The sequence below is a fragment of the Physcomitrium patens genome, chromosome 5 (assembly GCF_059467195.1).
Source record: "Physcomitrium patens ecotype Gransden chromosome 5, ASM5946719v1, whole genome shotgun sequence".
NCBI lineage: Eukaryota > Viridiplantae > Streptophyta > Bryopsida > Funariales > Funariaceae > Physcomitrium > Physcomitrium patens.
Window position 1 is genome coordinate 15,765,219 of NC_143414.1, and position 24,178 is coordinate 15,789,396.

Below are 24,178 nucleotides of genomic sequence, written 5' to 3' on the forward strand. Positions count from 1 at the left end.
AAGTATATTTATGAAAAGAAAATTGGAATGGCTATTAGTAAAAGATAAAAGATAAAAAAAAAAAAAAAAAAAAAAAAAAAAAAAAACTAGAAACTCTTGAAACTAGACTATTAAAAAAAAAAAAAAAAAAAAAAAAAAAAAAAAAAAAAAAAAAAATGATAAGAGTAAAGAAGGCTTCATTCTTGCCTCTATATATATTATTTACTTAAAAGCTACATAGTAACATCCTGTAGGACCTTTAAAATATGTTGATTTTACACAACATGTATTTTAACTTGTAAAGTAAGTTTTCAATATAGATGCCATATAATTAGCTTGTTCTGCAAGCTACCAATATATATAATATATAATTAATTTATTAATCAAGTTTTTAATCTACTAATCAATTACAAATACATGTAAAATTAAAATAATATCTATAAAGCTTTTAAGAAGCTTCTATAGAAGATATTATAAAATTAATTTATTTTTACTTATTTCTAACTATTTATATTATTTAAATTATAATTATAATAAATATATATTTGTGACAGCAATAGATGTTATCAAGAAAAAACTTAACCATTTCTTCATCTTTGATACATTTTATATATGATATAAAATATGCCATCTTAATGAAACAAGCTACTATTATGAATATAAAATCATACAAACTTAAAACTAGAAGATTTGTAATAAAATCAATAGAAAAAAAAGATTATGATTATTTTAGAATAAGTAATGGCTGAAGAAGTCTATAAGGTTGATGGCGAGGAGTTTTTGACCTTGAAAAAATATTACATGATTGTACAAAGTCTTTAATTGCCTTTCACATTTGAAGCCACTAAAAATCTCTAAATATTAGCTTCAAAGTCTTGTTGTATCCAAAATATCAAGTTGCCAAAAAGTCATGACAAGCTTGAAGAATATGTAATCGTATTTTGCCTTTTATAATATATAATTATTTCTTATAATAAAATAGATTATTTTTTAATTCAAACTTAGAAGTATTATAAGACTTAAAAGAATTATTTTTGATATCATGAACAAGAAGATCAAAAGACATACTTAATTGAATTTGCTTGATAAAGATTGAATCAATAATTAATGTTAATTTTATTATTTGAAGATAGAAATGCTTTAGCTTCAAAAGAATCATTTTTTATTGATCAAAAGTTCTATCTTTTTCTTTTGGTATAAGATAAGGATGTCTAAAAAATGTGTCTAACAAACCTTGTTGTTTCTTGGATCAATAAGTAATCTTCAAATAAAATCTTGATAAATACATAATCCAATGAGCTTGGCAATGATTCAAAATATGAATTGATATGAAATACTTGAAATTCTTGTAATCTACATACACAATGGCTAGACTAAAAGCATCTTTTAGATAATAATATCATTCTTGAAATAAATCCATGTTTGCAAAAAGTTCTTTGTTATAGATCTCATAGTTAATTTTGGCTATTGAAAATTTCTTGGAATCAAAAGCTATCAGATGGAGCTTCCCATGTACTTCCAATTATCACAAAACAGCACCTATAGCAAAGTTTGATGCATTTTTTTTTTCATAAAAAATGCCTTAGAAAAATTGATGTAATATAAAATTGGTGTAGAAATAAATATTATCTTCAAGGCTTCAAAAGATACTTTAGCTTCTTTACTCTATTCAAGTTTAACTTTACATATGATGTATATAAAAAGAACTACAATTTGAAAATAATATTTGATGAAGATCTTATAATTATTGACAAATCTCAAAAAACATTCCACATCTTTGACTGTTTTTGGAATCTTCCAATCTATGATAGTTTGGATTTTTTTTGGATCCATCATGAGCCTTTTGTTGAAAATGATGTATTCTAAGAAGTCAACTTGAATAGTATGGAATAAATACTTTTTTATCTTGGAATACAATCTTATATCTCTAAATTTTTATAACACACAAGAAACATGGAATTAATGTTCTTATGTGTTCTTAGAGTAGATTAGAATGTCATCTAAATAACAAACGAAAAAATCATCAAAAAAAATTGTAAAAAATGTTATGAATGATATATTGGAATGAAGCTCATGTCTTTGTAAGTCCAAAAGGTATGACATTATATTTAAAATATCCATACTTAGTTCAAAAAGTAGTCATCCATTCATCTCCTTCTTTGATGCACACCAAGTTATATGCTCCTCATAGATCTATTTTTGTATAGATCTTTGTTTAATTTAGTTGATTAAGAAGTCTTGAAATCAAAGATTAGAGATACTTATTCTTGATGGTGATTTTATTGAGTCTTTGATAGTCCACACACATCCATAGAGATCTATCTTTTTGCTTTACAAATAAGATAAGAGCTCCAATTGGAGATTTAGAATGGCATATGAAGTTCTTAGCAAAATTTTCATCAATATATTCTTTGAGTGCAGCTAATTTGTTCTATGATAGGCTATGGATTGGTCCAAATGGTGGTTGAGCTCCTTCTTGAAGGTTGATGGAACAATCATAAGGACAATGCTTTAAAAGAATATTTATATTTTTTTTTCAAAGATGTTTTGATAATCTTGGTATTGGCTTGAAATGCCACTTCATATCTTTTTTTCTATCAATAATAAGTATAGCATATACAACAAAAGTTGACTCTTTTTTTACAGCATGCATGAAGGTTCTTACACCTACCAATAATGGTTTGGATATATTGATCTTATGGATTTCCACTTGTCTAGCAAATTATTAGGCTAAACTACAAAAAAAATCAAGATTTCAAGAAAATCGGTCTATCTAACGATTATATCTTTTTAACCACGATAATCTTAAAATAATTGCATTAAAAAGAAATCTAATCACATCAAGTATTACTAAACTATTATGACTACTAGTTGCTACTTCTACAAGAATAGTTTTATGTGTAACATCTCTTAGAAGACAGTAAACGACTATCTATTACTTCTTCATGCATATGTTTGATTTTTTTAATTAAAAATATATCTTATTTTTGAAAAAGTCTTTATCTATAAAACAAATTGAGATTCTTGAATCTAAAAAGACTAATATTTTGTGGTTTTTTTTATCTTAATCAAACTTTTATTGTAAAACAAGGTGAAAGATTTGAGGAGAGAATAAGACCTTTATTAGGAATTGAGTAAGATTTCAACTGCAAAATCACTATTGTAGTTGGAAAAAATCAATTTTTGATATATTGTCTTATTTTGCAACCATACTCTTCATTTTGTGATTGCATTGTTTCTTTGAAAAATGTTGAATAGTATGCTTGGGTTCTCTACAATATAGGTACAAATCTTCTTAGCGGCGTCAAGTCTTTTTTTGCTCAATAAAAGATTTAAAATATATTATATCAATTTGTATTAGTTTTGGCTTTGATGAATAAGTTTTAGTAAACTTATGAATTGACATCATTACTTGACTTATTTTTCTTCAATTAAATATTTATTTTTAATGCCTTTCAAATAATTAGTTATGACATGTAATGCCTTGAATAATAAATTATTTCAAATATTCTATTTTTGATATTATCAATAACAGATCTATGATGTTGTTAGAGCTTTATCATTCCAATCCATGTCACAAGCAAGGTTTTGAAATTTAACAACATATATAATGGCTAATTGTAATCCTTGTCATAAAGATAAGAGCTTGATCTCTGCTACTTTTTTTCAATCACTTTCTCCAAATGTAGCCATAAATATTTACGGGAATGAATTCAAATCATAATCAAATTATCCATCATTTCCCATCAAAGGTACAAACCAAGAAAGAGCACTTCCAGATAGAAGTACTCTTATAAATCCAACTTCAATAAAACTTTTATTTACTTCCATTTATTTAAATTAAGAAGTAAATAAAAATAGATAAAAATATATTTAATAAAAAATATCATCTTTATAATTTTAAAAGCAATGATTTATAAATATCAAGGACATAAACAATAATAAAAATTTAAAAATAACAATATAATCTTATATTATTAAAATATAGAAAATAGATATTTAAATGATAGAAATAGAATTAAAACTAAAATAACTATTATTAAATAAAAAATAACTAAGAACTCTTAAACTAATATAGAATATGAAAAGACATTGATAAGAGTGAGAAAGACTTTACTTTTGTATCTATATGTACCATCTACTAAAGAACTATGTAACAATGTTTTTTAGGCCATACGATACATGTCCAACTTATGAGACATATATCTAATTTGTAAAGCAAGTTTTTTTCATGTTTGCCATATAATCAACTTCTTAACTAATTTATCAATCTATTAATTACTTATAAATATGTATAAAGGCAACAAAGCTTTTTAATAAGATTTCAATAATTTAACCTATTTTTATTTATTTATATTTAATTCTATATATAATTAAATATACTAATAAATTTAGCTATTTATTATATCATCTTTCTTTCTAGACAATAAGTTTTATAAAGAATTGTATTATGGCTTTATAAGTTGATGAAGTTGAAAATCCATTAAATGATATCAATTATAAACTTTAATTTTGTTTTCTACAAATGTCATTGATAGATTTGTTTAACCATCAATCATTTTTTATATCAAGACAAAATTATCATTTATTTATTTACTTATTATTGAGGCATTTATAGCTACCTTGAAACATTATTTTTTTTTTATTTTATCAAGTGTAATATCCATCTTCAATAATATCAATAAGCAATAAGTTTTTTTTTCTAAGATTGTAGTATAAAGCATGTAATATCTTATTATTTACATAAAAGACATGTCTCCATTTAAGATCTTTATTTCAATTGTAATTTTTTTAAATTAAGACTATTTAATTAATTTATTTAGTAATTTTTCAAATAAAAATTTTTTAAATGAATTTATTGACCATTGATTTTTTATATTTTAAAAAATATTTCTATAAGTTGATTCTTAAACACAGTTTATTTTGATTTATAACATCTTGTTGTCCAAAATTAGTTCTTGATTTTAATAGATATCATTGATGAAAAGCAAAGACAACTTTTCATGCATTTGTTAGATTATTGCATGGCTACTAAGTCCATTTACTAATCAACATTAATATATGAGATATTCCAATTTATTTTGGTACTGCCTAGAGTCTAAGATTCTTTCTACTTTAAATTCTTGCTTATTACATATTTCAAGAAGAAATGGTAGTAATTGATTACATCTCAATATATTGATTGTTGTATAAGGTTCAATAAGAAATACATAGAATAATGATGGATCTTTATTTATAGTAGTAATTGCAATCTATTCTTATTTTAGTCAAGAAAATTACTTATAAATTTTTTCTTTTTTTATTATAAAAAAACTTCAAAAAATATAAAAATAAAATTAGAAATAAAATAATCTATAATATTTAATATTAAATTAAATTTTAATAAATAATTACTCTATTTTTTTAATAAAAAGAATCAACCTCAAAAAATAAAAATTTCAATTCAAAAGTAAGTAGTATCCAATATTTAAAACACAACAATAATAAGTGGAATTATCTACTCATCTTTATATATATATATATATATATAATATTAAGATTCTTATCAAATTATTAATGATACAAATTGCAACAAAATTCCAAAAATGACAATACACCCCCCTATCACCAAAAGAAAGAAATTAGACAACTAAAAGATGGATATAAAATTGAAAATAGAATGCCTATTGCTAAATATAAAAGAACTAGAAAGTCTTGAACCAAAATAGAATATAATAGTGAAGAAGATCTTATTCTTGCCTCCATATGTATTATCTACTAAAGAACTATGTAGCAATATCCTTTAGGCCATATGACATGTGTCTAAATTGCAAGACACATATCTAATTTGCAGAATAAGTTTTGATCATTTTTACTACATTGCCAACTTGTAATATAAGTGGCTAAATGTGTGATATGTGTCCAACTTTGTGGTCTTCTTACCTTATGTTAAAAAACTATTGATAATTTAAAAAACCTATAAATTACTTTATAAAGAATTTAGATCAAATTCTATTCTTAATAACTTTAAATAAATGTGAGAATTTACTATCTTATAAAATTACTTAACCACTTATTATAAAACTTATCACAATATATAATTTTCCATGTTTTTTTTTATTGCTAAATTATATTTGAACCATATTTGAATAGAGCTTAGATTAACCAAATTAAATACCTATCTTTTCTTTCTTGTCTAAATACATTTATAAAATTTTCTTACTATCATTATATTTTATGGATTATTATTTTTATTTATTTATTTATTTTATGCTAATTAACACTTGTTTTCATTGCCAATTACAAAAACACTTCTTAATAATAATCATTGATGCTTTTCGTTATTTTGGTTAGTCACTTATACTTTGTTTATTTATTTTTTGCTTTGATCTACATTTGCTATATTTAATTCTCCTTTACATCCCTTTTACAATATTTTTGTCAATCTGTATCAATTACTCACAATAGCTAGATTACTTAGACCAATGTTTGTTTAATTATATTTCAAATACACATATATATATATATATATACATACTAAAAATTTACACATTTCTCTTATTTACATTCACATTCCAAATACATATTACAATTTTAAATCACACATAAGATGTAATATTTTCTAAAACTTTATTTTACAAAACAAAGCATATGAAGCATAACTATATACTTAAAGGATCTTCTGAAGAAATAAACGCATTAAGTGGGATTGGTAAACCATATATTTTTTTAGATAAAGAAGCATGGACAAAAGGCTTGTAGTAATTGCCTAGTGTTTGCTTTGAGAACCATGTATCCAAAAGAAAGAAGTTCTACAATAAAACAAAAAAAAAAAAAAAAAAAAAAAAAAAAGGCCATTTTGATTATAAGAAGAAAAAAATCAAAACAAAAAATCAAATCAAATCAAATCTGGTAATTTTAAGGAAAAGAATTCTTGGACTATTTTGTCCAAAATCTTTTAGGATGGTAACCATTTTGGTTGCAGCTGTTGATTTTTAATTTTGAATGTTTTAAAAATATCCTACAACATACTCAAAAAGCTTTTGATCTAACATGTCATTGAATCTTCAAAGTTGATACCAAACCATAGCAACAAATTAAACCATGGCACTTAAAATTTAAAATATATTTTTCTATACAAAAGCATTTACATTGGTGTTGACTGGCAACAACAAAAAAAATTATGCATTATTAAAGATGAGTGTCTCAAAAGAGCTAGACTTCTCACCAATATATGACTTCTAAGAATGTATTCCAAATTCTATCAAATATTTGTCATATAAAATACTATAAACACAAGTGTTCCACCTAAAATTTCTTTTACAATATAGAACCTTTTTCATGCACAAGTAATAATCACACCAAAAACATTTAATCACTCTTAACTTTATAAGAAGCAGATAATGTGTAACACCAAAAAGGTGATTATAAACTAAAATCTAAGTTCAACTCAAATATCAATTCAAATGGATTAACTCCAAATCTCAAAAATAAGAGCTAGAAAAGCACTAAAAGAATTATTACACACCAAATAAAATAGCAAAGGATCAACTAAGAAACTTGAAATTAGATTTCAAGAATACAAAACATTGAACAAACACAACAAACAAGATTAAAAATAAATTACTTAATAAGATTCTATTAAAATGAAGTTAGTTCCATAAAACAATATATGTTCATCTTGTTTAGTTTTTCTATTAAAAAAAATTCACTAAAACTAGGAAAAAAATTTAGAATGCAACTTAGCAACTTTTATATTAATTTTTCATGCTCTCGATTAATGTTTTGTAATAGTTTTTATGTTGTCTTCCTTTGACTTTTCTATTCTTTGTTAAGCTTTCACTGACCCACTCTCCTACTTTAATGCATCCTAAAATTCACAATGACATTTCAATAATTTGATTTGCAATATAAACAAACTGCACATTGTATAGACAAGTACATGTGACTATTTTACATAGCAACACATGGTTCCCCATACAACACAATTTACACAAACCACACAACCTTCACAAAAGACTCAATCCAGGTTGACAAGATTTGACCCACTAGAATCATGAAACAAAAGAGGTTGATTTGCATTATACAATAGTTGGCCATCGACTCAACCCTAAGTGCAGATCGCGGCCCATGCACAGTTTCATCGCGATACCGACAACTCTACCGACGCCGCATTCCAAGCGTACGACGCGAGCTCCGGCGACCAGAGTTGCATCAGGATCTGCAGATCCTCGTCGTTGAGATCGCCCAATGAGGCTACGTCTACCGTTGTATCCATTGTGTGGGTTGTGGAGGTGAAGGTGCTGCCGTTCGATTGATCCGACTCCGGCATTGCCTCGGGCATGTCCGAACCGCACTCGTTCTTCGTCCAACGGGCTTCGGAAAATGCGCCGATGGTGGTTGTGATCTCGTTGAGGCCGCTGGTCGTTTCCAGTTGCAGGGGTGGGGCCAAGTCGCTGCCGTTGTCCAGTTTGAAATTGAAGATGTCGTGGTCGTTTTCGAGAACATCCTTGATGAGTTGTTTGGGAGGAAGGAAACTGGGTTGGTTGGATTCTTGTAACCACGCCTTGTCGATGAACTCGGGCTTCGGGTCGCATGGCCAGGGTTTTGGAGGCTCGGAATCCGGAAGCACTACGTCGGCAGCCAACATCTGGAGGGCTTGTAGCGAAGTGGCTGTATCTATGTCGTGATCTGCGAGTGACTCAGGAGTGGTGAAGGACGCGGCGCTCCTGCCCTCCTTGCCTGCTTGTGAATGCGGCTCAGCTCCTCCACTGCGAAGTTTGCATGGCACTCTCTCGATTTTCTGAAAGCTTTTACCACCTGTCGAGAGATGCATTACTGAAGAGTATAAGTAAGTTATGACATGTATTACTTAAGCGGGCCGCTATCTAGCTCATTGCAGGGCACCCGTTAGAAGCTTTGACAAACAAGAAGCGTTGCATGGAGGAACAAATCGAAGATTAATTACAGATTGAGGCTGACGCAACGCTGCTTCAAACAGGCGGGCAAGGCTTGAACAAACACGCAAATGCTGACAAAAGCACAGTCGCTCAAGCAGGGACGGTGTGAGAGTGTACAGACACCTAAATTTCCAATCTCAGCTGAGGAAGCTGATGAATACGTCGCGGTTGTACGATCCATGTGCTCATCAGGGTTAGAACCATTAGGTGTGCGATTTGGTTGGTTAAGAAGCGCATTAGGACCGTAGAGAATTCTCGCCGCGGAATTATAAGCGAGCGCAGCGATTTCGGCTGTCGAATACGTCCCCAACCATAACCTAAGGCCCCGATTTGGCTTCCGAATTTCAGCCACCCACATGCCCCACGTCTGTTGTCTCACTCCTCTATATGTGCACAAAGCATTCTCAGGCCCGCCCTTCCCCTTCATGCATCCCCTCTTGGAGCCCTTAGCGGGTGCTTGGCGCATATTTTTCTTCGTACATGATCTACTACTTCCCGATCCTGCATCTGTCTTTCCCATGATGCTTTCGTCCAGGATAACCCACCAAGCAAACGTCTCTGCTACTACTGCATGCTCGCCGGGACATTACTTGGGCACTTTTGCCGCCGTCCTTGCGTGATCGTTATGCGGCGCGCTGCATCAAGCTGTGAGAGGGATGTCTTGGCAGAATCCAGTCGTCACCAATTTACCTACTCTTCTTTCCACTGTGACTAATGGATGACGAATTCGTGAGTATAGTATATGGTCCAATCTTTCTCAACTCTATTTCGGCATTGATTGATTACGAGAAGGAATGAACATTTCTTGTGCAAATTTGCTTAACTACTACGAGGCGTAATGCCGAACTTGTCTAAGTTCCGGTGAGCACTTTAATGTGAAAGTGGTCATAATCTCTTCAGCGCAAATGCGATTCTTCTCAATTCCTGTGGTTCCTCCCATGGTTACAATAAGAGCTGAAACGTTCGTGGAACTCTCGTCAACCATGACGTTTCTAGCATCGAAGCATCTGGAGCGTTTTTAGAATTGTCACATCTAATGGGGCCGTGAGTCTTAGCTACTTCAAGAACGTATAACCGAAGCTATTTTCGCCGCACACAAGAATATACAGACACGACCTTTAAGATCGAACCAGATTCAAACCATGAAACAAATCGAGTCCACTTGTCACGCCGGTGATTCAGTTAAGTGTCAACACGCAGCAGCTTGCACCTCTGAGGCTGAAAACAATCCAACTTGTATCTCAACTGAATTCGAAATCTATAGACATCACCCACCCATCGAAACATCGACGGTCTGTTCCAGCGATCACTCTCACCACCCGAAATTCGTCACACGCACAACTCTCCTGACCAACTCACTCTCCACCCGATTCCCACCCCACAACTTCACTTTTACCACCTACGGTCCTTCTGCAGCAGCTACGACCCTACACGCACCACAAACTTCTTCTTCTCAGTTTTACCCACCGTCACATGCAGTGCCTCATGCAGAACCAGGATACAAACCACGAATTGTGTCGACTTGGACCCAGAGCCTGTCTCGTGCTGATCAGGAAATGAGTGTCACCACGTCGCCCAAACGACACTTGGCTGGAATTAGTTACGAAGCTCTCTCTGGTACAGTCTCCGTGGGCAGATAGAGTGTGTTAAGTATCCAGACGTCGAGACACAAGATTTGGGCTGAGGTTATGGCAACAGATGGAGAGAGCTGTATTCTGATGCTCGGCGCGAATCGTCGTCTTTTTCACGAGATGTCTTCAGTTGCATGGTACGGAACATTTACCACCGATATTGCAAGTTTCGCTTTGTACAGAGAAGTCCAACTCCACACAATTTTTCAGGTAAGTGATGACATGGCAAGAGATTCGCGCTTCATATGGAGGAACAAGGGCTGGAGCACGAGGAACACAGTGCCCCGTCAGCCATGTACTGAGAGGCCACGTAGGCTGTGACACTAGACGACATATGTCTGGAAATTATTCAACCATCGCCAGCTGTATTAATTAGTTCCACGTAGATTGCTTAGCTGGGCACTGCTGATGACGCTGTGCCCTAATCCCACAGCTCTAGCTTCCGTCCTAGTAAGTCACTTTGGGCAGGGAATTAATTATTATTAACATTGCAAATGATGACATAAATAACCAACACAGCAGATATTATCAATATCTTCTCATTTAAAACTGTTGAAGAAGAGTGTAAATATTGTTATTTAAAACCTAAACAGAATATTAATGCAATAATTCTGAACAATGTGGAGCATCATTAGAAAAACAGGACTTAGGGTGTGGTAACTTTTCATGTTTATGTGTATCCCAGTAAAGTTTAATTGTGTTTCTTAATATATTGCAAAACATATATTTTAAATAAAATTATATATATATATATATATATATATATATATATTTTACCTTTGAGCATCAAAATTTTAATAAAAATAGATTAACCTATTTCAGTCCTTTAAATTTTGTAAATTCTTAAGATATATAGATATGTAATTTTCAATTATGTTTTTTAACAAGAGATTTAAACATATGTATACATATATATATATATATATATATATACCCACACATGTATTAAAAATAAGAGACTAGTAGATGAAAATCTATGACTTCTTCTACTTTTTTAATTATGTGAAAAATTTAGAACAATTTTTAAAAAGAATTAAAATAATTAAGAAGTCTCAGTAATCCAGAATAAAAATAAAAATTTCATGGATTTATTGTTAATTTGAAAAGAGAGAGAGTAAGTCATAAAATTTTTAAAATAAAAATTTTAAATGCATGTAAAGAAGTTGGAGCAGCTATTCAAAAAACATGTTAAAAAATAAGTTAGAAGTAGTAAAAAAGAAAGAATAAAAAGTTATCTGATATAAAATGAAAATAAAATTTAGGATATAAATACATATATATATATATATATATATATATAGGAGTAAAAAATCAAGAAAAAAAGAAAAAAAGGGAAGTAAATATTAGAAAAGAAAATTAAAATGTTTTCAATGTAAAAGACAACATTAGATTTGTAGAAAATATGTAAATATTTATCATTAATAATGAAAATTTATATATATATTTTTATATATAATGTATTATTTTATATACTAAAAAATAAAAAATATTGCACAAGATAAAAATATGTGACTTATAATAAAGATCTATTTTTAATATAAGCTTGTTACTTAATTTTTTAAATAGTTGTTATTGAAATCCACAACTCTATTCATATTTATATGAGGTATAAAGTATAAAGTATTGATAAGAATTTATTGTGAAAGTTACATTTTTTTAATAACATCTTGACTCAATTTTCTTATTGATGTTCTTAAAACTTGTGAAATTCCTCAAATAATTTAGTGAATTGATATAAAATTTATTGCAGTTAATTATAATATTCAAAGAATGAAATTTGCTACTTGCACCTAGATGTTTTTGTCTATTGGCTTTATTGCATAAAAATTTCTTTTTTTTTCATCTACTAATTATTTGTTAATTTTAAGTCTGTTTATGTTAAATGAGACTATTATCTTCAATGTCAAACTATCTAAAATACTTATATAAAATACTAATTGAATTCAATTGCCCTATTTAATTATGTTTAATTGTAATCAACAATTTTGGGATTAATTTATAATCTTCTACATTCTTAATATAACAAAGATGGTTTTAATGGTCTCATTGGTTGCAAGGTTTGGTAAAGATCTACATATGATTGTGATAAATATCTATTTAAAATCATTTTTTTTATCAAAACAAGTTCTAATAATTTTTTTGGATGTATATATTGAAAAAGCTTTCATATGAGAATTAAAAAAAAAAAAATAGAATTTTAGAATTTTTTTTGTAACAATGTAAGTTATATTTTGAAAAAAAATTGATAAAAAAATATAAAAATAGAAAATCTTAAAAGATGTTCTATTCCCCGATATTATTTTCTTGGATAAAAATTATAATCAATTTATTTGTAAAAGATGTTTAGGTATGTATTAAAGAAATACTATTTTACAACTTTGAAGAAATATAAAAGTTTCTTGTTGATCTCAAACCAAATAGCCAAAGCTTTGAAATAACCTAATACTTAATATATATATATATATATATATATAAACTAAATTGGTTTTTGAACTTTCATAGCCACTAGACCCTATAAATAGACGAGTAGTACCTTACTTGCTTACAGATTTAGAAGTGTCAAACACAAAAATCACAACAAAAACTTAATGAAGTTACAAAAATGGCATTTTACTTGGTATAGGTTTGGATTAACAAGCTACAAAAGCTTTGAATTTAACCTTTTACTGTCCCAAGAGTTATTAGGCTTAAATTCATACAATGCAAGAATTTAAAATTATCATTTAAAAGTTAATCATAAAACAATATTTTGTTTGATCCAATCTAATTAGGAATCTAATTACAAATATAATCACCTTACACATGCTTACTGTATTTTTTAATAAACACATACACATTTGTGTGCATATATATATATATATATATATATATACAGGTTTTGATTACATTTTGTGTATAAAAACTAACTATTACAATTCTTTTAAAGATAAAACGTGAAAATATATACAACAATCTACTAAGAGTGTTCTCAAGCAATTATTTTAATATATAAAACTACACTATTAGGTAGACACAGCTATTAAAATCTAATTGCCAAACATCTTAGTACACATAGAATTTGGAGTAGTAATTTTTGAAAGTGAAGGTGTAAAGAATAAGATGTTAAAATTGTATATTGCTTACAATGCTGGTGTGAATTGTAAGGTTTTCTATGTGAGTTGAGCACAACCTCTATCTTGGTTTCCAAGATTTGAAAAAATGAATATCTTAAAAGTATTCAAGGACTTTTGGTAACAAGAAAGGCCAGAATTAATAACAATAATGGTAAAATACAAAAACACTCATGAACACTTGGTTTGTGTGATAGAAAAACTTGGTTTATAAGTTAGAGAAACGAATAGGTTATGGCTTCTAATCTGGTTCATTAAAGATTAATGGAATGGATTCTATTATGTTTTTGTATTGTTTTTTTAATTTTAAATTAAATTAAATTTCTTGCATAAGTGAACACAAAACTCCTAAAATGATCTGACACTATCATTAACAAAGCTCTTGCTGAGGCAGCCCCATCACATGCCTGATTTTGCTCAATGGGTCAACATATGTTAACTAAGTTACTTCAAACAAGTCAGCAATTCTACAAGCAGTTTCTACTACTAAGGGATTCTTCTGCAGCAATCATTTTTCTCAACGAGCTAAGGCAAGGTAATATTGTAAGGTGCAACTCAAAACAACAGAATGCCAAAATAACAGGTTTAATTGCAGCCCCTTCTGGAAAAGGCAGTTGGGTCAACAATTACCTCCGGAGCATTTGCAAAATTTTACTGGGACCCTGTATATTCAGCCTGATCATAGCTGCAAATAACAAGCAACAAAGAGAGTTGCTGAACTACCTTCTCACAAAGCAAATGGAGACACTAACCTCGTCCAAGGATACAAACAATGCTGCTCTCTGATGTGCCTTCAGCTGGGAAAGCCTGCTTATGTAGCTGACAAGGTCAGGAGAGTACTCTCCAACAATAAGCTTCATATCAGGCATTCGATCGCAGCTAGCTCCCGTGATACCAAAAATAAAAGTCGTACACGAGGCAACCAGTAGGCTGTTTAACAACACTTGAGAGGCTCTTCCATGATTTGATTAAGTCCAAAATCTCAAAGACGAGGAGGCATAGAAAGGCAGGCTCAGTTCTTGGTAAAATCTTAGACCATGATATGCAAAGATTAGGTGTCCATACGAGGCGGTTTTCCAAAAGCACTGCGAACTGTGCGACCCATGCCTCTCAGATCCTCCACCTGCATGAGTGCCAGGGTACATGTACATTAAAAAATGTATTATTTCTCTACAAAATGAGAATTTTCTTGAAACATCGAAGTTCTATTGACTCCTTTTCTTTTCTTTAAAAAAAAGCAGCTCCTTGAACTGCGCATGTTTGTACAGAAAATTGGGCAATCTCACCTCTCGAATTCCGCTTGCCCATAGTGTACCGCCCACAGCACAAAAGCCGGTACCTAGTAGCAAAGATGCAATAGAGAACGCCCGAATAGGCATCGATGGACCCCCATCCCCCTTCTTAGCAAGTACACGAGCTGCAATCGCCTACAGCCACAAAGTTGCTCTGAGAATGCAAGCAACTAGCCATCGAGAACACTGGAAAAGGAAACCTTACAAAAAAACAATAAGATAGGTAATGTGGACGGTGTTGCAATGATTAGAGAAAACAGACAGAGAATTATTCGAGGGCGGTAAGCATGTTAAGTTCCAAACTATTTCATACCTGGCTCACAGCACCACATGCCCACAGGATTGGTGTGAGCGTACTGCCGTCTTGCTGTGGCCCTACGTTACTCATGGAGGCAAGCTCGTGCCCATCAGCCATGCGAGTCGAACTTGGGAACTGTTACTGCAGAACAGCCAATTGTGACCATTGATCAAAGGGACGCAGACTCTGGAATTCCGATGGTGACCACACTGAACTCAGATCTAAAATGTGGTTGTGAACTCGGGATACGAAACTTTAAGACTCTAGAAAGGGCATTTGATTTTCAGAATCATCCCTCACCAACAAAGAAGAGCAACCCTCGTCCTAATGACCTTAAAAACTTCAATGTGAAATTTGTCAAAGCTTTATTTCTATTGCTATGGAATATTATGCCAAAGTCTGTAGCTCACTGAGAAGCATTGGTTCCTAGGCAAGACATGGCATAACATTCAAGAAGTCGCACACGAGATTGGCGATCCATCACGGAGTATGTAGCTCTGTTGCTCGAAACATTTCTGCAAAAACTCTTAAGGACAATATACAACGAGAATGGGAAAACAGGTGAGGCGCAAAAATTAAGAATACCTCCAAACCTAATTTCGAGTAACGCATCCTCGGGAAGTTCAAGCCCTACTCTTGCCCGTAAATGCATTCATCGGCACCCACAACTCATATCACACAGCAGTATTCTACAAACCCATAGCACAAAATGCGAGCACATAAATGTTTACCCCTTCTAAACCTCAGACATGAGATTGAGGACCCTCATCCAAGCATCGAAGCAATCAGCCTTCATGCTTGAAGCGCTATTCCTCTTCCATCCAAATATTGTCATATTTCATCCAGCTTCGGCACCCTGCCCTAAATGCCTCTCGTTTTTTCCGTTTGTTCTTTGGGTTGGAAATTTCTTAGATTGCTATTGATCTTAAAGCTGGGTTGTTGGCGATGTTGGGTTTTAGAGCCCACTCTAAGCAGGAGTAGGGTGCGAGTGGTGATTGAAGTTTCTGGGAGCGATGGAGAGCGACAAGTACGCTCACATGGATCCAGACGAGCTTCGGAACTTGGGGGAATACGACACTATTGCGTTCAGGACCGCTAGTGCGGCCGGGTCGAGTGGTTTGGCGGGCATGATTCTGGGGGCCATTACAGCGACATGGCAGGATGTTCCGGCCGTCGAGAGGAACGTCGCAATGCCAGCTTTGAGAAAAACGGGGAGGATCATGGGTAACTATGGCCTGACGTTTGCAGCAATTGGTGGTCTTTTTGCATTTACGGATGCACTAGCTTCCTCTATTCGCGGAAAGAAGGATGTCTGGAACTCTGCATTGGGCGGTGCTGCCGCTGGGAGTGTTCTCGGTCTTCGAGGTTAGCTATCGATCTCACTCCCAATAAGCTCCAAAATCCCTTGGTTGGATATTCTTTCTTTTGTGAATCACCCCCCCCCCCTTTTTTTTTGAACAGTCGTTGAGAGGGCTAGGTAAACACATCGTATTTTTGTTCGCTTTCTTTCTGGGTACGTTCCTACAATCCCTCTTTCTCTGAGCTTCACTTCTCCACAGCCCTGGCGCCATTTTCTCCCACACAATTCAGTCCGATCACATGCTGGTTATGTTATTTCCGATGGTTGTTGGGAATAGCAGTATCTGCAGTGGACACGACTTTAACCATCTGTGAGCCTCAATTTTTTCGAATTGAGGCCACCGATTTGAAATTAGAGAAATGAATCAAATTGTATGTGTCTAGTTTACTTCTCAATCTATTGAATTGATTGCAAACCCTTCGAGCATATTCTTGCCTGGCAAATCAATCGACTAAAATTCTACTTTGATGACGTGTCAAAACCCTAATTCATTGAAGTCATCGCAAGTAGTAATAGTGCAGTCACTGCCTGTATGGTCCCCAATCAGTCACAAACTGCAAAAAAATGAAGTCGCTAAGATTTGGATGCCATCAAGTCTGAACTAGATACCCTTGGAACAAAGTACGCGGGTCTAAATTTTCCAAGTTCTGATTGAACAGTAGAATGTCTAGAAGCCGGTTGTTCATTCCTTCAAGTGGCAATTATCCTCTAAATGGTTGTTAAGTGAAAGATGCCAGACTCAGTTAGCAATATTTCTTGTGTACTGATACTGTGCTCTCTGTGAAACGCTAAGTCAATCAGTCGTACGTTTGCACTTGTACTCTACTGACCAACGGGATTGAATCTGCAGCTGGGAAGTTGCCTGTGGGTATAGGTGCAGCTGCGGCACTGGCAGCCTGCGCTGTGATCGTTGATGCAGGAGGCCAAACTGTGAGGACCCCCACCGGACGCGAGTATTTGCCCTATCCCAGGACCAACCCAGATCTTTAGACACTGCTTTCATTCTTTTCTTTTTTCAGGAAGAATAGGTGTTCATTGGCAGGCGAATGTCATGCAACATCATTATGTAGCTAACGAGGGATTCCTACCCTGTTTTGAAAGTTGCCTGGTTCTCAAGGTGAGGTTTCAAGTTAGCTCATTAGTGTTTTGCAGCGAATCCTCCCTATGTTCAAGGCATCAAAGTAATCATCATGTTGAATGGGTTCAAATGCAGAGTCCTTTCATGCCTCACTCTTTTAGATTTTGGGTGATGCTTCATATATTTTGTGCCAATGTGGGATTAGTATTTCCACGATTTGGTAAAACTTTCTGCAAGATACTTCTTGTGCCACTTTTGATCAGCAAGTTTAGTTGGTTTCCAAGTCACATATAGTTGGCCGTTACCATCGAACAGATATGCCAAGAAGTGCCGATTTCGAGGTTTTGTGCCAGTTGATAAAACATGGGTTTGAAACCAACATAGCTCAAAACATCCTCACAAGATGATGCTTGGCATTCAATTGGTACGATGAATTCGGTATGAGATTGTTAATGTTACTCACAATTCCATCACAAGTGGGGGCTTGAACATTAGAAACGTACCTCATGTGTGTGAAAGAACAGTACACTTATTGAAATGCACTTTTCATTCCAATTACGTAAGGATGAAAATCTTGGACTTAATTTCTTATTTGCTGTTGCCTCTGAAATAGTACTCGAAAGATCTTATACCTTTATTTTCCTGGAGTTGTTTAGCTTACAACACCATTCATTCCTCTAATGTGGTATCAAGCTCTTGGTGGCAGCCTGCGGGACATTGATTTTCTATACTTGTGCACAATTACATGTTCGAGTGAATTACACGCTTACACGCTTCGGCAATCATTCATGACATGTTTTTGTCTATGCCGGGATGTGGTAGAGTGTAAGAATCCAAAAGTAGTCTGAGTTGCACCAGTGAAGTCTATTACAATTTGTCAAATATTTTAAAAATGTATTTCTAAAATAATAGATCTTTTAAAAAAAAATGATACGTTAAAAAAAATATTTTACAACATATCTATTAGAAAAACAGCTATTTTGTTCTAAATGTATCTTCTTCTTTTTTAACATTACAATAAATACATGTAACATAAAATATTAAAAATTACAATAAAAAAAAACTTGTTGCTTTTTTTCATTATATGTTTTATTATATTTGTTTTAAATATGTACATATATTTCAAAAAAATATAATAAACACACATGGTATGTGTTAAACTAATCAAAATAAATAAATAAAATTTAAGAATGATAAAGTCTTTTTTATAAGGAATGAAATCATAGTAATATATATATATATATATATATATATATATATATATTAAAATTAAATTTTCTTATATTTTTATAAGATTATTATCTATTTTTATTAAAAGAAGTTTATTTATCAAGAACATATTTTTTAAACCTACAAAGTAATCATTTGTGAAGTTTTCTTAATAAATAAACTTACAATTAAGAAAATAAATATTAATACTAACTTTATTATACTAGCTAAAAAATCACATCATAAGAATTCATCTTCATCTTTATTCATCTTTATATGTGCAACATTCTCATAAATGTAAAAATAAATAATGATTTTTTTTTGTATTATTATTAATTTAATCAATTATTTCATATATTTTTGTTATGTTAGGTACCACAATTTTTAAAACTCATTAATTTAAATACACAAATCCAAGTAAAATATGCTGAGAAAAAATCTAAATAAGAAGCATTGTAATAAATCAATGGGCAATAAAGCATTGATGATATTATTAAAGAGATAAAAAAAAAAGAAAAAAAAATCTAAACCATGATTATAAAGGATTTTAAAAAGCCAATTCTTTAAAAGCTTTAAATTAAAATTGGAAAATAATTTTGACATACTTTCTACAATAAAATAAACTATTCAAAAAATTGGATGAAGATTAGGAATGAATTAAAAAAATTAAAAATCAAGAAGGAAAAATGAAAAAAAAGTCTTACACTTATGTAGAAAGGAACTAAAATATTAAAAAATCGTATTTATTTTATTTTATTATATCAATTAAAACACAAATTTCTTCAAATAAACAATTAGTGTAGCTGCAAAATGCTTAAAGTCGAAATGAAGGAATTCGAGATTATGACTGGAGTCGAAGAGCCAGCATTGTGGCTCCCAGAGGTGGATGAATGAGAGTGGCGTCGCGGCTCCCAATAGTGGATGAATGATGCTGAGTTTGTTAACCCTGGCAGTGGCTATGGCGAGAAAATGCAGCTTGAGCTGAAGCTTGCCCCCATAGAATGACCCTGCTTTCAGCGCTCGCTCGCTCGACTCCATCAGTGCCAAATTGAGGTGTTGAGCCGCATGGTCTGAGTAAGAGGCTCCTTGTGGAGGTTCAAGCGACCTAATATGATGCATTACCGAGGTTGTCGAGGAGCTTAGTAGTGGAAGAGTGGAGGCACGTGTGGCGCCGGGGCTGCGATAGTGGCCATGCATTGATGGATCGTGTCATTTGGCAGCTGGTATTAATTAACTGGCGTTGATTTCAGATTTGTGTGAGGTGTGCTGTGTCTTGTCACGGAAGTGGAGTGTCAAAATAGTGGAAAGACGGGGGAGAGTGAGTGAGTGAGGGAGGATTCGTGGAGAAGAAACTGCATCTGTTGTTACGGGGATCTTTGGTGGAGGAAGCGGCGGTTTGCTACAGGTTAAGATGATGGCGACGAGCGTTTCATGGTAAGATGTGTGAACGTTGTGCTTGACAGCTGGATTGTGTATTAGACTTAATTGAGAAATTAGGATGATTTGCTTCGGCTGGAGGTGTAGTGCATGATTGCTGGTGTGTTCGTGTCGAATGTGTCACTGAGCGGATTAAGCGCGTCGCAGATGCGTTGGAGATATCATCTGCTTGATTCTTTTTCGTCCGCTCCTGATGCGAGCATCAAGTATAGACTAATTGAACTGATTGAATGCCTCTGTATGACTGGACTGTAATTGTCGGAGGTTTAGTTTGTTCGGTTTCTCAGGTTTGGTGATGCACTCGATTCAAGATGAGTTCTAATTATCTTCATGCGAACTTATGGATTTTATTTTTTTGATAACTGATTTCATGAAACTAGGCTTCCATGTTTCTGAAAGAGGTCAAGAGTTCGGGATTGGAACTGCGGCTGTAACAGAGCTTAAAGGTAGCAGTCGCCGCTATTAAAGGTATGCAATGGATTGCTGCTTGTGTTCCTCCGTGGCGAACTCGTATCGACCTCCGCGCAACACGTTGTGTAAGAATTGCTACGAAGGTGCAAAGTCTATCATTGACCTCTGCCGGAAGCTGGAGCAACAGTGGCGCGATGATGAAGATGTAGAGAGAGGAAGGCAAGCAGCTCCGTATGGGCTGCAGTATGCATTTAATCAGATTAAGCAGCTAGATCAGATGGAAGAAAATGTGAGTGAGAAGCTTGAGTTTCTTGGGTCACTTATAGAAGCTTTCCAAACGGGGATGCACACTGATGTCGAATTGGTCACGAACGACGGCCTCTCTATACATGCTCACCGCATTGTCATGGTTAGTTTCTTGTCTCTTATTCATTCCCTTGTCTGAATGAAATCATTGTCAATGCTAGGCTCTCAATGCTCTTGTTTTTAAGATGTGCTATTAGATTTTCATGAGGCTTCTGTGCATTCTTTACTTCACCTTGATTCACGGATATGATACAATTAGTGATATTATTTTTTGTGAAAGTATTGTTAAAGAGCTGTGTGATTGCACCATATGGCATTCTTGTAAAGCTCGAAGTGCAACTCTTATCTTATAATCACTCGTGTAGTTTGTTGGATGCTCATCGCTGACTGAAGGCAACCAAGTCATCTGTATTTAGAGCAATTTTTGAGTCGGACGCATTAAAGGAGCCGCACACGGGAGTTGTTCACATACCGGAGTTAAGCCATTATGAACTGCGGTATCTTCTTGAGTTCATGTACTGTGCTGAAATTCCAGCTGATGCAATGGCGGAGCATGGTCATGCTCTCTTGATGGCTGCCGATAAGTACGACATACCTGTATTGAGCAAGGTGTGTGAAGCCTTCATTTGTGCTACAGTGTCTCCATCTAATGTTTTGGATGTTCTGGAGTTGGCTACTCTCACTCATGCTACTTCATTGAAGGAGACCGCCATAAATGTGATCCTAGATAGCTATGAGGAAGTCGTATTCTCGAAAGGATATGAAGATTTTGCCTCGAAAAATGCTCTCTTATCGGTGGAAATAACCAAGGCTCTTATCAAGGTGCTTAAGAAGTAGCATTGTCTTCAGGACACCGGATAAGGATATTTCTAAGATTTAAATACTTCTCCAAATTTGATATCCAGGATTGATCTCGTTTGAACGATGTATTTTTGCAATTGGAAAGTAGTGGGAACGAGGTTAATAGAATCACTCGATAGTTTCTTTTTCGTTGTCTCCGTTGTATATAATTTTTTGTTTTACTTATTTTTGGCGGAGGGATCGCAGTAAACGTCTCTTTCTGCATTGGCCTTCATTTCATTTTCGTCAGTTCATTGGTTGTTGTTCCAGAAAGTTTGTGGCTCTGTTCCTTCTCCAGTGTGATGTCTTTAGATGGCTTTTATTGCATACCGGAATGATGTAATGCGCAAGGTATTTGATGACAGGAAACTACCATCTACTGTTGAGTATTTCTTGGTTCAATTTATGGTCACCCTCACAAAAGCAATGATTGAATCGAATTATTTTTCTCATGGTGCTGCGCCGCATGTTACTTTTGCAGGGTAAGTAGTTCCTCTAACTTGAAGCACTACTCAATTTCATAATATTATTTAAAGAATATCAACAATGGAAAAAAGTGTTTGAATATGGACAATAGTTTCCATCTCCAAAAATTCACTGGTGAGAACTTCAGAAGATTGGAATGAAGATGACCCTAACAACGTGGCCTCCAGTATATTGCCTACCTTACTCCGCGTTAATGCTGAATTTGACAGAGCGGTGGAAAACATCCCCACATAATGGAGACAGGTAAGATGTGAAAGTTTGAAGTCATTAATTTTTCTCAACCATGCTATTCATTCAAAAGGAAATACTTGTCATGTAGCAGAGTTGCAGAAACTCTTCACTGTTTACCTGCCAAATTTCTAACACGATAGCCTGTCATCTGAGATATACCCGATCTCATTTATTGGATCCTTAGGTTAGCATTTCAGCAACCGATAGCTTTCAGTTAAGATTGAACTACTACAGTGAAATCCACTGGCAAGTCTTACTGAAACATCGATGAGTTCGCTGCTCACATGCTTACAAACCATGATTCAATATATATAAATATAAAATGTACATATATATAGACATATATATAAAAAATATATTTTATAGATTTCTAATAATAACTAATAACTTTAAATATCCAACAAGATGTTTTATTCATGCTTTTTATAAAGACATTGTACCATATAATATTGTTAGTAAAATTTAATTGATTTTTTTAATTGGTTAATAAAAAATAATATTAAGAATATTATGTAATGCTAAAAGATAATTTTATAAGAATATATTGGTGATATAATAAAATCTTTATTTTATAATTTTTTTTTTGTTGTATTTTGTAATATATATAAATAATTCTAAATCATGTATATATATATATTTATAATTTATTATTATCATGGATATATATTTGCTTAGATAAGAAGTGTTAGATAGAAGATAAATGTAGATAGATTTTATATTATCTTAGAAGCTTTATAGACATGTATTTGATTTAAGACATGTTTGTAGTTGATTGGTAGGTTAAAAGCTTAGCCAATAAATTAGCTACATTTTACACGTACCAATAGCTTGTGGAACAAGCTAGTTATCTAGAACACATATAGAAAACTTGTCTTATAAGTTAGACAAGTGTCTTGTAAGTTGGACACATATTAGAGGTTTTATAGAATGTCGCCATGTAGCTTTTAATTAGATAGTATATATGGAGGTAAGAATAAAGCTTTCTTCATTCTTTTCAATATCTTTTTAGTCTTTAGTCTTGTTTCAAAACTTTCTAGTTTTCTTGTCTTTAGCAATAGCCATTCTAGTTTCAATATTGTATTAGTTTTGAGTGAATATTTATTCTTTTTGAGTAACACAAGAGTATATTGAGTTTTTGGTTCTTTGAAATTTATGTCTTTGACAATTTTATAAAGGTGCTAACTCATTGTTCTTATCTTTTTTTTAAAAGTGATGCAACTACTCCACTTCCATTCTTGTATTTTGAAGGTCGTGGACTACATATCTTCAATCTAACATTTTAGTTCCATAAAAATGATTTTTTCCTTAAAAAAAGTGGACCACACCTCTTTATGAAAATTTTCATTTTATATTAGAGGTTGTAGATTACCCTCTTTTAATTTAACTTATAGATTTGTTTTGAGATGTCTATGAATGGAAAAATTATGGATTCTACTCTCAAAAAAAGTGATAATAGATTTGCAACCATTAGAGATCTTTATAAACTTGTCGACATTATTAGGGTGTAAATATCAAATATTTTTAATGTCAACCATAGATGTAGTGTTTCAAAACCTATGGAAGATGTCAAC

The 24,178-nt window shown here is 32.7% G+C and overlaps 4 protein-coding genes across 6 annotated transcripts; 2 read left to right on the forward strand and 2 right to left on the reverse strand.

The window, feature by feature from the left end:
* Window positions 1-8,012: 8,012 nt before the first annotated feature.
* On the reverse strand, window positions 8,013-10,685 carry LOC112282286 (uncharacterized). The gene is made up of 2 exons (XM_024519717.3): window positions 9,042-10,685; window positions 8,013-8,778 (listed from the first exon to the last, which is right to left on the reverse strand). Exons 1-2 carry the CDS (start codon window positions 9,436-9,438, stop codon window positions 8,099-8,101), a joined length of 1,077 nt encoding a protein of 358 aa, XP_024375485.1. The 5' UTR covers window positions 9,439-10,685; the 3' UTR covers window positions 8,013-8,098.
* A 3,543-nt stretch (window positions 10,686-14,228) lies between these two features.
* Window positions 14,229-15,958, reverse strand: LOC112282752 (uncharacterized). 2 transcript variants are annotated; one of them, XM_024520807.3, is made up of 4 exons: window positions 15,835-15,958; window positions 15,265-15,384; window positions 14,946-15,086; window positions 14,229-14,782 (listed from the first exon to the last, which is right to left on the reverse strand). In XM_024520807.3, the coding sequence occupies exons 1-4, from the start codon at window positions 15,859-15,861 to the stop codon at window positions 14,711-14,713; spliced, it is 360 nt and encodes a 119-aa protein (XP_024376575.1). In that variant the 5' UTR covers window positions 15,862-15,958; the 3' UTR covers window positions 14,229-14,710. The 2 variants fall into 2 exon arrangements, with proteins under 2 accessions (XP_024376575.1, XP_024376577.1); XM_024520809.3 differs by having other exon boundaries at window positions 15,265-15,390.
* A 196-nt stretch (window positions 15,959-16,154) lies between these two features.
* LOC112282751 (outer envelope pore protein 16-3, chloroplastic/mitochondrial) lies at window positions 16,155-17,949 on the forward strand. The gene is made up of 2 exons (XM_024520806.3): window positions 16,155-16,614; window positions 17,460-17,949. The coding sequence occupies exons 1-2, from the start codon at window positions 16,263-16,265 to the stop codon at window positions 17,597-17,599; spliced, it is 492 nt and encodes a 163-aa protein (XP_024376574.1). The 5' UTR covers window positions 16,155-16,262; the 3' UTR covers window positions 17,600-17,949.
* Window positions 17,950-19,865: 1,916 nt separating this feature from the next.
* Window positions 19,866-23,460, forward strand: LOC112282598 (BTB/POZ domain-containing protein At3g56230). Of its 2 annotated transcripts, XM_090250663.1 has the most exons (5): window positions 19,866-20,330; window positions 20,714-21,153; window positions 21,444-21,659; window positions 22,256-22,372; window positions 22,586-23,460. In XM_090250663.1, exons 2-4 carry the CDS (start codon window positions 20,809-20,811, stop codon window positions 22,274-22,276), a joined length of 582 nt encoding a protein of 193 aa, XP_090106789.1. In that variant the 5' UTR covers window positions 19,866-20,330; window positions 20,714-20,808; the 3' UTR covers window positions 22,277-22,372; window positions 22,586-23,460. The 2 variants fall into 2 exon arrangements, with proteins under 2 accessions (XP_090106789.1, XP_024376160.1); XM_024520392.2 differs by lacking the exons at window positions 22,256-22,372; window positions 22,586-23,460 and having other exon boundaries at window positions 21,444-22,125.
* The last annotated feature ends 718 nt before the right edge of the window (window positions 23,461-24,178 follow it).